The sequence below is a fragment of the Hibiscus syriacus genome, unplaced genomic scaffold (assembly GCF_006381635.1).
Source record: "Hibiscus syriacus cultivar Baekdansim isolate YM2019G1 unplaced genomic scaffold, ASM638163v2 tig00110371_pilon, whole genome shotgun sequence".
In the NCBI taxonomy this organism is placed as follows: domain Eukaryota; kingdom Viridiplantae; phylum Streptophyta; class Magnoliopsida; order Malvales; family Malvaceae; genus Hibiscus; species Hibiscus syriacus.
The window spans coordinates 11,215-23,560 of NW_024062708.1; the positions used below are offsets into that span (position 1 = coordinate 11,215).

Below are 12,346 nucleotides of genomic sequence, written 5' to 3' on the forward strand. Positions count from 1 at the left end.
GCAAACTATGAAGCAATAGCAAAAGAGAATAACAGATCAATCATAGTAAACTCAATTTCCAGATCCAAAATTACATGAAATTAACAAAAACCCTTCATTAGAAATCAAACCAACAAATCAAAACTTCACATAAAAATAGTAGCTTACCAAATCAATCAATAAAAAACCAAAAACACAACACCAAGAAGAAAAAGGAAATACCCATTGTAAAATTCTACATAAATTTCACAAAAAAACAACACATAATACAGAAAAGACATCATTTTTCTATTGGAAAGATCAAATTTTAAATCTAACCAGAAAGAGAAATTCCCCCCTGAGAAATCGTTGGATGTTAGAAGAAGAGAAATTTGAACAAAAATTAAGAAAGGGAGAAAGCTCGCGGGGGCAACAGACTCACCGAGTTACTGAGTAAGTACGAGGGGAATTTTTTCCACATATGTAAATAAATGCCAAAACGAGTGAAGCGATTCGTGATCTGAGTCAAGTGGGGGATGAACACGAAGGAAGACATCGATATATGGAGTTAACAGAGATCATTGGCGCTTCACGATAACAGAGGGGGGAAGCCAGTGGACTGATGCAAAGAGAAAAAAGGGGAAGCATGAAGCGGGAAATGATGAAAATAATGGGAGAAATTAAAAGACGACTTTTACAGATGACACACAATTAAAAGTGTACTCCGTGTTTTTGTAATTTTTTTGGATTATGACTATTAAATATGACACGCATAATTGTAAGTCATAAATCGTTCAAATTTTAAAAAACATGACATTTTTTTATGACACATATTTTTTGCAAGTCATAAATTAGCGTGTGTCATAGTTCGTGTGTCATTAAAGGTATATTTTCTTGTAGTGGTGGTTATATATGCTACCACTTGATTAGATGAAAAATATTAAATTTAAATAAAATTGTAGTAAAATTTATAGAATATGTAAATATCAAAAATTAAATTTATAATTATATTAATTTATTTAACGGTCACACCAATTTATTTATTAATTATTGACAATTTATGGTACGATTGATAAAAATAATTAGATGATATAATTGATAAGATTAAAAAATCAGTCCTCATATTGAAAAAAATAATTAAGTAGTAGTAATAAATATAGTTTACTATTGGCGATATAAAAATAAAAAAATTCTATATTCGCCATCTCCCATTGTTTTTATTTGGTAAACTATGTCAATAGTCATTAATGTTCAGGTAAGAATTCATTTCATCACTGATGTTTGAAAAGTTACAAATCTTTTACTAATGTTATTATTTATTACAAAATGGTCACTAATGTTATCGTTTGTTACAAAATGGTCACTCGACGTTAACAGTCGTTAAGAAATTGTTACTACAATAACAGAATACTGACGTGACACATTAAACTAGTTGACTCAGCATGTTTGACCGACCTTTTGACTCTTCTTCTTCTTCTATCAGCTGATCGGATTCATATCTCCAAAACAACGATTTTACTCGATAAGCTTAATATCTATAGGTTATTAAGTCTATTGCAACACATTGTTTTTATTAAAAGCATTATTTTACTGTCTCATATTCTCATTCATGTATATCAGTATATACGCATATGATAATTGCGACGAACAATCTTATTTCATGTTATTCGAACTGAGACTACCAGGAATAATGTCCCAGACCGCAATAGCCAGAACCTATATTCAAATATATATATATGGAAACACCATTGAACAACTTAAAGCCTTAGTGAAAGAGCCAACAAGTGTTAAATGAAAGGGTAAGAGAATTATGTGATTCTTACATATTATCATAGAATTCACAAAAGCAGCAAATGGTGAAATGTAAAATACCATTATGACAGTCTAAATGAAGAACGCTATGGGTTTAAAGAATTATTGTTGACATCAACCTTGGTAGAGAAGCTTTACCTTGAGAACAAATTCCATTGATTCAGCGATGAAGCCCAACCAACCACCATTTTTCTGCGTGGCAGCGTCAGTCGACCTGATAGCGGTGGCGACTTGATCCGCTTTGCAGGAGGCTCTCAGCTTTGGTAAAAAGTGCTTGGAAATTGACGGAAGAGTCAAGTAAAGTAATCGGAGGGATACTATTTAATTATTTGGCTCAACACTTCTTACATATTTTTTGCATTTTTTGCAGGACATATCCCTAAGCCATCGTCAAGGTTGTGGAGTTTGCTTTGGAGATATGAATCCGATCAGCTGATAGAAGAAGAAGAAGAAGAGTCAAACGATCGGTCAAACATGTTGAGTCAGTTTATTTAACATATCACTTCAACATTCTGTTACTGTAATAATGATTTGTTAACAACATCAAGTGACCATTTTATAACAAACGATAACGTTAGTTATCATTTCGTAACAAACGATAACAGTAGTGATGTATTTGTAACTTTTCAAACATAAGTAGTGAAAACGAACAATTACCTAAAAATTAGCGACCATTGACATAGTTTACCCTTTTTATTTTCCTTAAATTATTATATAACAACGCCGTTTTGGCGATATATCGTCTCATAAACCCTAAAGTAAACCCTAACACACCGTCTTACTTTGTTTCCTCCATATCATTCTTGTGTTTCTTGAACCTAAGAGAAAAGTCATTCTTAGGTTTCCCGGTTGCAGAAAAAACAAGGATTTGGGTGGATTTTCTTCTAAATTTTAGTTTAATGTTCAGCATCAATTTAAATGAGTGGTTTGATGGTTACCCAAATTTAGATGGGATTAAGTTAGAAGAGAGTGAATTTGAAGATATTGAGAGCATTGTGGAGATTTGTAAAGAAGCTAGCTTTGAGAGAACCCATGTTGGCGACCTTGGCGCTAATGGGTCAGAGCCGGATTTTGATGGGTTCAAGTCAATTGTTGATGGATCTGCGCCGGTTGCAAGTGAGTCAGACCGTACGGTGAAGTTGGAAGAAGACGAGTCAAAACCAGATGTGGAGCTGGGTTTGTCTATTGAGGAGTCAAAGCCAGAAGATTTTGACGTGTTCAAGCCAACTATTTGTGGGTCTGAGCCGGTTCGAGGTGAATCAGGCTCTACAGTCAAGGTGGAAGAAGAGGAGTTTAAACCCGACGGGATTTCGAGTTTACCTATTGAGGAAGTGATCGGTAAGGTCAGTTTGGATGATGGATTAGAGAGTGGTAGTAGTAGTTCAGAGTCCGACTGCGAAAGTTCGTCGTCATCATCTTCTAGTAGTAGCAGTGATGATGATGATGATGATGACGAGGAGGAGGAGGAGATGAAGAAGAAAAATGAAGGTGGAGGCTGTGGATGGTGTAGATGAACTTGAAGAAGGTGAGATACTAGATAGTGATGAAGAGGTGGCCGTTGATGGAACCACCGATGAGGAGGAGGAGGAGGAGGAAACAGACGATATCCTTAGTGCGTTAGATATTGAACTTGAGGAAGTTGATGATGAGGATGCTGGTGCTTCAAAAGGTCCCATCAGGTCTAAGAATGAAACAGAGGTAATTGATTGTAGCTTTTGGTTATGTATTTTATCTTTATATGACTTTTGATAGTTTAGTAATTGTTTTCTTGATTTTTAGATACTTGTGTATTTGTATAATGTTTGTATGATTGTTCTGTGTTTCTGAATGGTGTCTAATATTTCCAAGGTGTTAAAGTTATTATTTTGGCTCAGTAAGATGGCAGATTAAGTTTGTAATGAAACCATGTCATAACCACTCAAATTACTCTAGGCTGTCTCGTAGCAAATATATGCATTCATATACTTTCATGTCGTAATATTACTTACATTAACCTTGTCTACAACCGGAGCCTTATTTGGTTAAGTTTGGAGTTTAAGTCAGCAAAACTGAAAGGCATATGTTCCATGCAAAACGTTGAACTTTATTGCAGTGTGATTCTTGTTTCCAGAGATCAGGCTCTTCAGCGCACCCTGTTCTTGCCCCTGGAAACCTATGTCTAGACATCTCTTGTATGCTTTCTGTAATTCTGAACCATTTGAAGTTTGTAATGAAACTAGGTCATATCCACCTAAATTACTCGAGGCTGTCTCATAGCAAATCTGTGCATTCATATACTTCCATGTGGTAATCTCACGATAACCTCATGTCTACGATCGGAGCCTTATTTGGTTAAGTTTGGAGTTTAAGTCATCAAAACTGAAAGGTATATGCTCCGTGCAAAACGTTGAACTTTATTGCATTGTGATTCTTGTTTCCCAGAGATCAGGCTCTTCAGCGCACACTGTTCTCACCCCTGGAAACCTATGTCTAGACATCTCTTGTATGCACTCTGTAATTCTGAACCATTTGAAGTTTGTAATGAAACTATGTCATATCCACTTAAATTACTAGAGGCTGTCTCATAGCAAATCTGTGCATTCATATACTTCCATGTGGTAATCTCACGTTAACCTCATGTCTACGCTCGGAGCTTTATTTGGTTAAGTTTGGAGTTTAAGTTATCAAAACTGAAAGGTATATGTTCCGTTGAACTTTATTGCATTGTGATTCTTGTTTCCCAGAGATCAGTCTTTTCAGCGCACTCTGTTCTAACCCCTGGAAACCTACTTCTAGACCTCTCTTGCGTCCTCTCTGTAATTCTAAACCATTTGACAAAAATAGCTATTACTGAAGTTAAAATTTTGGCAAGGTATGATGCCTGAGTCAGTTTTGAAAAAATATTCTGAGTAAACGATATTAAATTCGGCAGGTTCTCCCCCCAGTTCCACCACTGGATGTTGAACTACAACCCCATCACCAAATGCTGCCTGTTGGAGTTATTTTGTCGGTAAGCTCAAGTTGGATTGTCTATTGCAAACTACAAAGGCCAAACCTTGAAGTTTATTCAAATTTTATTAACTCTAATATACTTATGTTTCAGAGATTGGCCACTTTTTTCTGCCGAGTTTAAGTCTAATGATGTTCCTTACACTGTTACAGATGGTTGGTACCAAAGTTATTGTTGAAGGAAGAGATCGGCACAACCCTTTGAACGAAGGTTCTATTCTTTGGATATCCATGAACAGATCTCCACTTGGATTTGTGGATGAAATCTTTGGACCTGTAAAAAACCCATACTATATAGTACGGTATAATTCTGAGAGTGATGTTCCTGCTGGGATCCATGAAGGCATTTCTATATCTTTTGTTCCCGAATTTGCTAATCATGTTCTCAACGATAAGAATCTTCACAAGAAAGGATATGATGCATCTGGTGAGAATGATGAGGAGTTGTCAGATGATCCCGAGTTTTCGGACGATGAAAAAGAGGCCGAGTACAAGAGGATGCAAAAAAGGACAAAGAGAGGCATGAATAACCAGAGAGTGGGAAACCAGAAAAGCAATAAGAAGAAAGTTAGAAGTAAGAATGGAGTGTGGAAAACTGATAGGAACTCGGCCCAGCAAACATCAACAACAGCAATGGGTCAACCTCCACGTAATCAGAATCAACATAATCTCTCCACAGTCTCGGCATCTTTGGTCAATCATAATGGTTCATCGACTGTCGTGGGACAACAAAATTTTGTTGGTGGATCCGACTTTGTCCCACCGTTTCCTGTCATGCCACCGTCTTCTGGTATTGTTGCACCTTCAAATGGAGTTTGGAATAATGGAATGCCAGTCCAGCATTCACAGAATACAAACTTTCCGAACGTGTTTTCTGCAGAAGGGATGTCAGTGCTGTCACAGAATTATCCACAGCATCCTATTCCTTCGCCAAACCCTGCAATATCTATGCCAAACATGATGTCATATCAGCAGCAGCAATTTGACCCGAGTTTGAGTACACTAGCCAATATGGTCTTACCTAGTGGTCAGTCGAGCTTATTTGCTGGACCGGCCTCTGCACCTTGGCTCGGAATTGCTGGTCAAAATAGCTTTAACCAAAGCCCATTTGGAATGGGTATGCATGCCCAACAACTCTTTAGTGCATTACAAGGTATTGTAACAAATGGGCCTAGAGTGGATGGGAACTGTAATTTGCAACCCAATGGTGTTCAAGGCAACTTTGAATCATCCCATAACTTTAACATTGGTGCACCATCTAGTCGTGGAAGAAAACCTTATCATCAAGGCCGTGGACGAGGCGGAAGAGGTCATCGGCGATCTTAAGAGAAATGGGCCTTCCGGTGTTGCTTGATATAGGTAAAACCGTATGTTTGGTGTGCGACTTTTTGTTGGATGTTTGAAATATGAGAGATTTAAGGTAGCATTGAATATTCCTGTTTATATTAATCAAGCCTATTCAAGTTTCAGTTCCCAATTCTTTCATATCTATTGAAGGTGCCGTGTTCATGTACTCGGAAACCAACAATGACAACTGAGGCTGAAATCAGAAGAGGGAGGCCGTGAAAAGAATAAAAATCATCCCATTTCTAGCTTCAAACATATGACAAACATCAAGATTTATATCATCATTTTATTATTCAAACATATATATTTCATGCTTCTGCATCCCAATACACGTGCTTGATTCTTCATTTTCCCGAAATGATACCCATCTAGCTCAGTTAGTAGAGCGTAAGGTTCTTAACCTTGTAGTCGTGGGATGAGTCCCGCTGAGGACAATTCATAACGGAGGTCTTCCACGGAAGCTTCTCTCAACCTAGCGTTGAGGGCAGCCTATTACCCTACCTCCCTCTTATCTCATTACATATGAGAATAGAGTCAGTTAATTATACATCGCAAAATAAACAAAATAGATTATGCCAGACGAGTACATTGTTATAACTAGGAATGTTGGAATGAAATTCAGTAAAATGGATTACATGGTCACATGCAAAAGATAAAGAACAAAATAGAGCATTTTTCAAATAGCAGCCAAGTATACTTGCCGGTTCTAAGCTGTAATCCTTCTCCCATACTCAAAAGAGTTCATTGCTTCTCGATTCTTCGACATCGTTCGAATCATTGGTTGCTTCACCATTGGCAGCAAGTTTGGTAAAACCATCAGCTGCTCTTTCAATCGAATGATTAGCATTACTCACAGACTCTACATCATTCTCAATCATATCATCTCCATTTACTTGATCAAGCAACACCAGGCTCTCCATGAAAGTAGAAACATACGAGCGTGTTCCTTGAATCCCAAAAAAACCAAGTTCACTTCTCTCAGGATCAAGGGAAACCAGTTGCAGATTATCATAAGCTCCTAATATCAAATTCCCATTTTTCATAAACCCCAGAACCCTTGGCATCGGCTCAGGGCCTGGATTCGCAATACTGAACATCTTAGTCCAAGTTTCTACAACACCATATTTCTTCATCACCCATATATTACACTGAGTATGTAAACACCCCAACTCAACCACAGCAATTGATGACAATTCTTCATATGGAATTACATATATCTCTGACTGGTTGGGCAAATTCCTCAAATTCCCAGGCAACATAATCTCTTTGAAAACATCATCCCTCATATCAAACCCCATAATAAAATACTTACACCTATAAACCCCTTGATCTTCCACTCTTTCATAAGCAATCCATGAACAATTCCATTCACAAAAACCATGAAATCGTCGGAGTAAAGACCATATCTTAGCGGAGCTAAAATTCGCCACGAATTCCTTCTGAAAGAGTAAAGCTCAACCTCAACAAACATGTCCAATACATTTTCCTTGGTGATTTTCAGAAGTTTATAGTCATTTTTCACGGAATCAAACCCAAACCCAACGGAAATTTTATACGGTAAGTTACGCAAACATGGTTTTGGGAGCGCAATAGACTTTTTAATAATTGGGTTGCAGAGGGTGAAGATTATATCGAAACTAAACTGAAAGTCTATCAAACAGAGCAACCCATTGCAAGAACCAACAACAACAACAAAATGATGGTTATCAAATGGCATGTATTCTAACTGGGTGTACTTACTGAATTCTTGGTCATCGAAGTGCAACGAGTATTCAACTTGATGGCGGGCAGTCATGACAAAGAAGAGATTTTTGTTGTCGTTGTTGTTCCTGAAACGAAGCTTCGAGTGATGGCTGGCATGGCTGGAAATGAAGAATGGGTTCTTGACGAGAAAATTCCAGGCTTTGGAAACGCACATGCATTTCCCAAGGGATTTGGCTGGAAGTCTGTAGAAGATCTCCAGTAAGATTTCTTCGGTGATATGGTCCGGAAACGTTGCTTCTCTTGACATCCTTTCTGGGTCAGAATCTGTAATGCGAATTTCAATGGCTGGTTTTTTGTGTTTCTTTGTTGTGTATTGTTTGGATGGAGAGAAAATGGTAGCTCTGTTTTTCTACTTTCGTCGGTTGATAATATTGTTGCTTCACGGCTCTCCCTAGTCCTGGAAGTAAAGATTACGATTCATTTAACTGCCTTATAAATATCTGGCCAAATGAATAATTATTTATAAATATCTTGCCCTCTGATTAAATTAAGGAATATAATTTCGAATCTTTAATAGTTTTTTTTTATAAATAATTTCACTATAACTTTTTTAAGAATAAATTACATAAATAGCTATTAAAGTATCCGTAAATCTTCTTGTTAATATTAAGTTTTAAAAATAATAAAATAATTAATAATAATAATATTTTATTATAAATTGATCACTCGTTCATTAAATATTATATTTCTATCATAGAAAATTAATTTAACATATCTAAGGGGAAAGAATAAAGAAAATATATGATTTAAATCCATCTCTTAATATGACATTTAAATTAAAATAAATTTGGAGAAACCTACCAAAAGTGAGATTTAAATTAAAATAAAATTTATAGAGAGATTCACATAGGATGTGAGTAAAGATTTTAAGTTTTTTTTTAAATAATTGTAAATATTCAATTTATTTATTAATTGATCTTAATCGAGTGCTATAAGATCCATCATAAGGTAACTCTTTCAAGTTAATTTATTTCATTTACAATGTTAAGATTTAAATTTCAGATTTTATTTAAAAATCTAATATCTTATTACATAAGACCAACTAATTATAATATATTTATAATATTATTATTTTTATAGTGTGATGTTAACGTATGCTAACACGAAAGTTTAAAAAAATATTCTTTTTATTTCATCACAGAATCCTTTTTATCAAAATTATAATATTTCATCATAAATAAATAAAAATTAATGTTTCATTAATTTTAAATCGTAGTAGAAACCGTCACTTTTTGATATCTTTTATGTCCACCTTAAATATTAATAAACTTTTTCTATTACCTTTTACATTAAATCGATGTCTTTATCTCGTCCTCGAATTAATAAATTTATTTACCATTTAACGATGCTTGACATAATTAAATTTAAAATTTAATGTTACAATTATATAAATTTATAATTTAATAATAATTTTTTTAAAAAAATTACATAATATGATATGATTTATACTTAAGTTCATACTTGAGCATATTTATCTATATCAGAATTCAGAATAAATATTTAAAATTGATTATGGTAAAGCTGGGGTGAAACCCTAAAATAAAGGTTACAAATACGAACCCTGTAAAATAATTAGGGATTATCTCAGGAAAGGCGGGTTAATATACGGCTAATATACGGCGTTACCAGATACATTAAAAGATATTTAACAAATTCGATTTAGCACTATCGGAAATGTTGACTAATAATAATGTAGTAGGTCTAAGTCATGAAGAAATATTAAAAAATTGTGCAACCGGCAAACTTAACTTGTCGGTTCGTGTCGATCCAAATTAAAAATGTGTCGATCCAAAACGATATAACAGGTAAAACTATGTCAAAACCGGTATTGAAATGATAAAACCGGTAAAGCGCTACCAGATACATTTAAAGTGTCGGTATTTTAATATAAGGATCGACACTTCGTGAATTTAAAAGAGAAGCAGTTTTAAATCCTATAAAGTGTCGATACTTTTAAAAAATGTATCGATCCAAAACGATATACTAGGTAAAAATATAATAAAACCGGTATCAAAATGATAAAACCGGTAAAACGTTACCGGATATATTGAAAGTGTCGATACTTTATATAAGGATCGACACTTTGTGAATTTAAAAGAGAAGCAGTTTTAGCGCCTATAATGTGTCGATACTTTAAAAAAAATATTGATCCACAACGATATAACATGTAAAAAATATGATAAAATCGGTATCAAAATGATAAAACCGGTAAAACGATACCGGATATATTGAAAGTGTCGATACTTTCGTAAGTACGTGTAATAAATTATCGACACTTTCAAAGAAATAGGTAATTATCCTTTCGAAAGTATCGACACCTGACATAAAAGTATCGACACTTTTGTATTTGTATCGATTAAATATAAATAACATATCCGATGAAAATATAAATGCCATATCTAAATATCCTCTGAAAATCGATAGAACGGACGAGTTTTTGAAATCGAAGCGTAATTGTTGCTGCATTTCAGAAGGCGTTTCTAAAGCGATGTTTGTTTGTTTGTTGATGCAGTCGAATCGAAAAGTATGTTGTCGAAACCCTAGTTTTTTATTATTACAGTAATCGCGAATAGAGTTTTTATGTATTGTTTGGGGTTTTGGAGTAAAGAAGCATTTGGGATCGATTGCAGGTAGAAAGTGATATTGAAGGTAAAATATAAATGTCGATACTTTTATTAAATATTATAGGTAGAAAATGATATTATAGGTTGTATAAATGTGCCGACACATTTTGTAGTGGCCATTCAAATTCTTTTGAAGAAAACCGTTTTACCACAAGAGTAGTTATCTATATTTGTATATTGAATAAAGTGTATGTAACAAAATAATTTGATTTGCGTAAACTGATATATGAAGGAAAAATGGAGTCAATGGGTTGGAAAATTGTTGGTGGCGCAGATGACTTTGAAATTGAGGCCGAAACTCGAAAGCAACCAAAGGGTGGATATATGTACTTCTAGTAAGTATCAATGTCTTTTTGTTATTATTGTTGAAATGGTAATTAGATTAAAGTATCGATAAACTTTAAATTGATTACAAATTTTAAATGTTGACAGTATGGCCGAATGCAAAAGGATGAAGGAAGATGGCACACAGAGCGTTCGGTATGTAAAATGAAATTGACATTGAGTAGTATTTAGTGTTAATGTATTGATTAAGAAACGTTATGTTTAATATTAGGTGACAAAAGATGTGAGGTCTAAATGGAATTCAATGAGTGATGCTGAAAAGGAACCTTACATCACACAGTCAAGGAATGATAGTAAGAATACAAAGAACGAGGAAAGCACATGAAAATAAGGTATTCATTAAACTTGTAAATACGTTGATACAAAATATAAAGAACTATAACATTATATATTGTTAAAAAATGTAGGAAGTGTCGACAAGATGCAGCATTAAAAGGTGAATTCATTAATTAAACACCTTAAGGAGAAGGTCATTGAATGTGCTGGGAGAAATAGGTTTTGGATCGTTGGTAGGAGTAAGGGATCGACCTATTCGGAGAGAATTGTGTCGATCCTTTATGGCGCAATTTGATGTCAGACAATGTATTACTAAGTATGGTGATTTTTCATTTCCTCTCGGGATCCCATGTGCTGCAGCCGTATTGGGGGTAGAAAATGAAAGGCAAAAGTATTGTAGAAGTCTATAAGAGTAAGGACTGGAAAGCACTTGCCTCCAAATATGGTTTGAAGCAGAATGTGACATATGCTGAAATTGAAGAGGAAATAAAAAGTGGATCTTACGTTGGGGATGAGCTGAAGGCCAGAGTTCTATTATACCTTATCGGTATCTTTCTTTGTCCAACGGGTCATACGTCAACGAACAAGGAACATATGAAGCTCATTTGCGATGAAGGCTTGAAGGGTGAATTCAATTGGGCTGAATATATCCATTCGAGATTGATTGAATCAATAATCACCTTTAAAAAGGGAAGCCAGAGATACCTCAAAGGGTGCATAGCAATCTTAGAGGTAAATGAGTTGAAGAACTTTTTTGTGTTTTTATATAAAAATATAAATTTTCTTATAAATACAGGTTGCATTGTTCGATTTTTGGTCGGGCTGTGAGGCAGTGCCGGCTTATGAAAGAACCGGAGTGGCACGCATCCGTGCATGGGGGGAAGGAAGAGGTGGTTAGAGTGATGGTGAAGTTGAAGTTGGATAGAGCGAAGAAGCAAGAAATGGTAATAAATGTAATTAAATAATATTAAGAATATAATCAATGTCTTAATATTGTAATTTAATTTTGAAGGTTATTGGCAAGGATGTAGAGGAGGCAGAGGAGAAGAAAGGAGAGATGGTTGTATTGGGGGATGACGGTGAGTGGGACGACGGTGAGGGAAACATAGTAACTTCGACATTTTGATGTCTGAATTGGCTGATATCAAAAATCCAATTTGATATCATGCAAAGACATCAAGAGTCGAAGAGAAACTTGATAGAGTCGAAGAGAAACTTGAGAGAGTCGAAGA

At 35.0% G+C, this 12,346-nt stretch overlaps 2 protein-coding genes across 2 annotated transcripts; one reads left to right on the top strand and one right to left on the bottom strand.

The window, feature by feature from the left end:
* The first annotated feature begins 2,669 nt into the window (after nt 1–2,669).
* LOC120121342 (H/ACA ribonucleoprotein complex non-core subunit NAF1-like) lies at nt 2,670–6,134 on the top strand. Its single transcript, XM_039140727.1, has 4 exons — nt 2,670–3,157; nt 3,246–3,468; nt 4,682–4,759; nt 4,912–6,134. Exons 1-4 carry the CDS (start codon nt 2,670–2,672, stop codon nt 6,082–6,084), a joined length of 1,962 nt encoding a protein of 653 aa, XP_038996658.1. The 3' UTR covers nt 6,085–6,134.
* Nucleotides 6,135–6,362: 228 nt separating this feature from the next.
* LOC120121337 lies at nt 6,363–8,247 on the bottom strand. Its single transcript, XM_039140721.1, has 2 exons — nt 6,810–8,247; nt 6,363–6,460 (listed from the first exon to the last, which is right to left on the bottom strand). The coding sequence occupies exon 1, from the start codon at nt 7,401–7,403 to the stop codon at nt 6,837–6,839; it is 567 nt and encodes a 188-aa protein (XP_038996652.1). The 5' UTR covers nt 7,404–8,247; the 3' UTR covers nt 6,363–6,460; nt 6,810–6,836.
* Between the last annotated feature and the right edge of the window lie 4,099 nt (nt 8,248–12,346).

Coding starts and splice junctions, on each gene's coding strand:
- LOC120121342 (XM_039140727.1), top strand. CDS start 2,670: ATGTTCAGCATCAATTTAAATGAGTGGTTTGATGGTTACCCAAATTTA. Junction 3,158..3,245: donor AGTGGTAGTAGTAGTTCAGA/GTCCGACTGCGA, acceptor GAGGAGATGAAG/AAGAAAAATGAAGGTGGAGG. Junction 4,760..4,911: donor CTGTTGGAGTTATTTTGTCG/GTAAGCTCAAGT, acceptor ACACTGTTACAG/ATGGTTGGTACCAAAGTTAT.
- LOC120121337 (XM_039140721.1), bottom strand. CDS start 7,403: ATGGGGTTTGATATGAGGGATGATGTTTTCAAAGAGATTATGTTGCCT.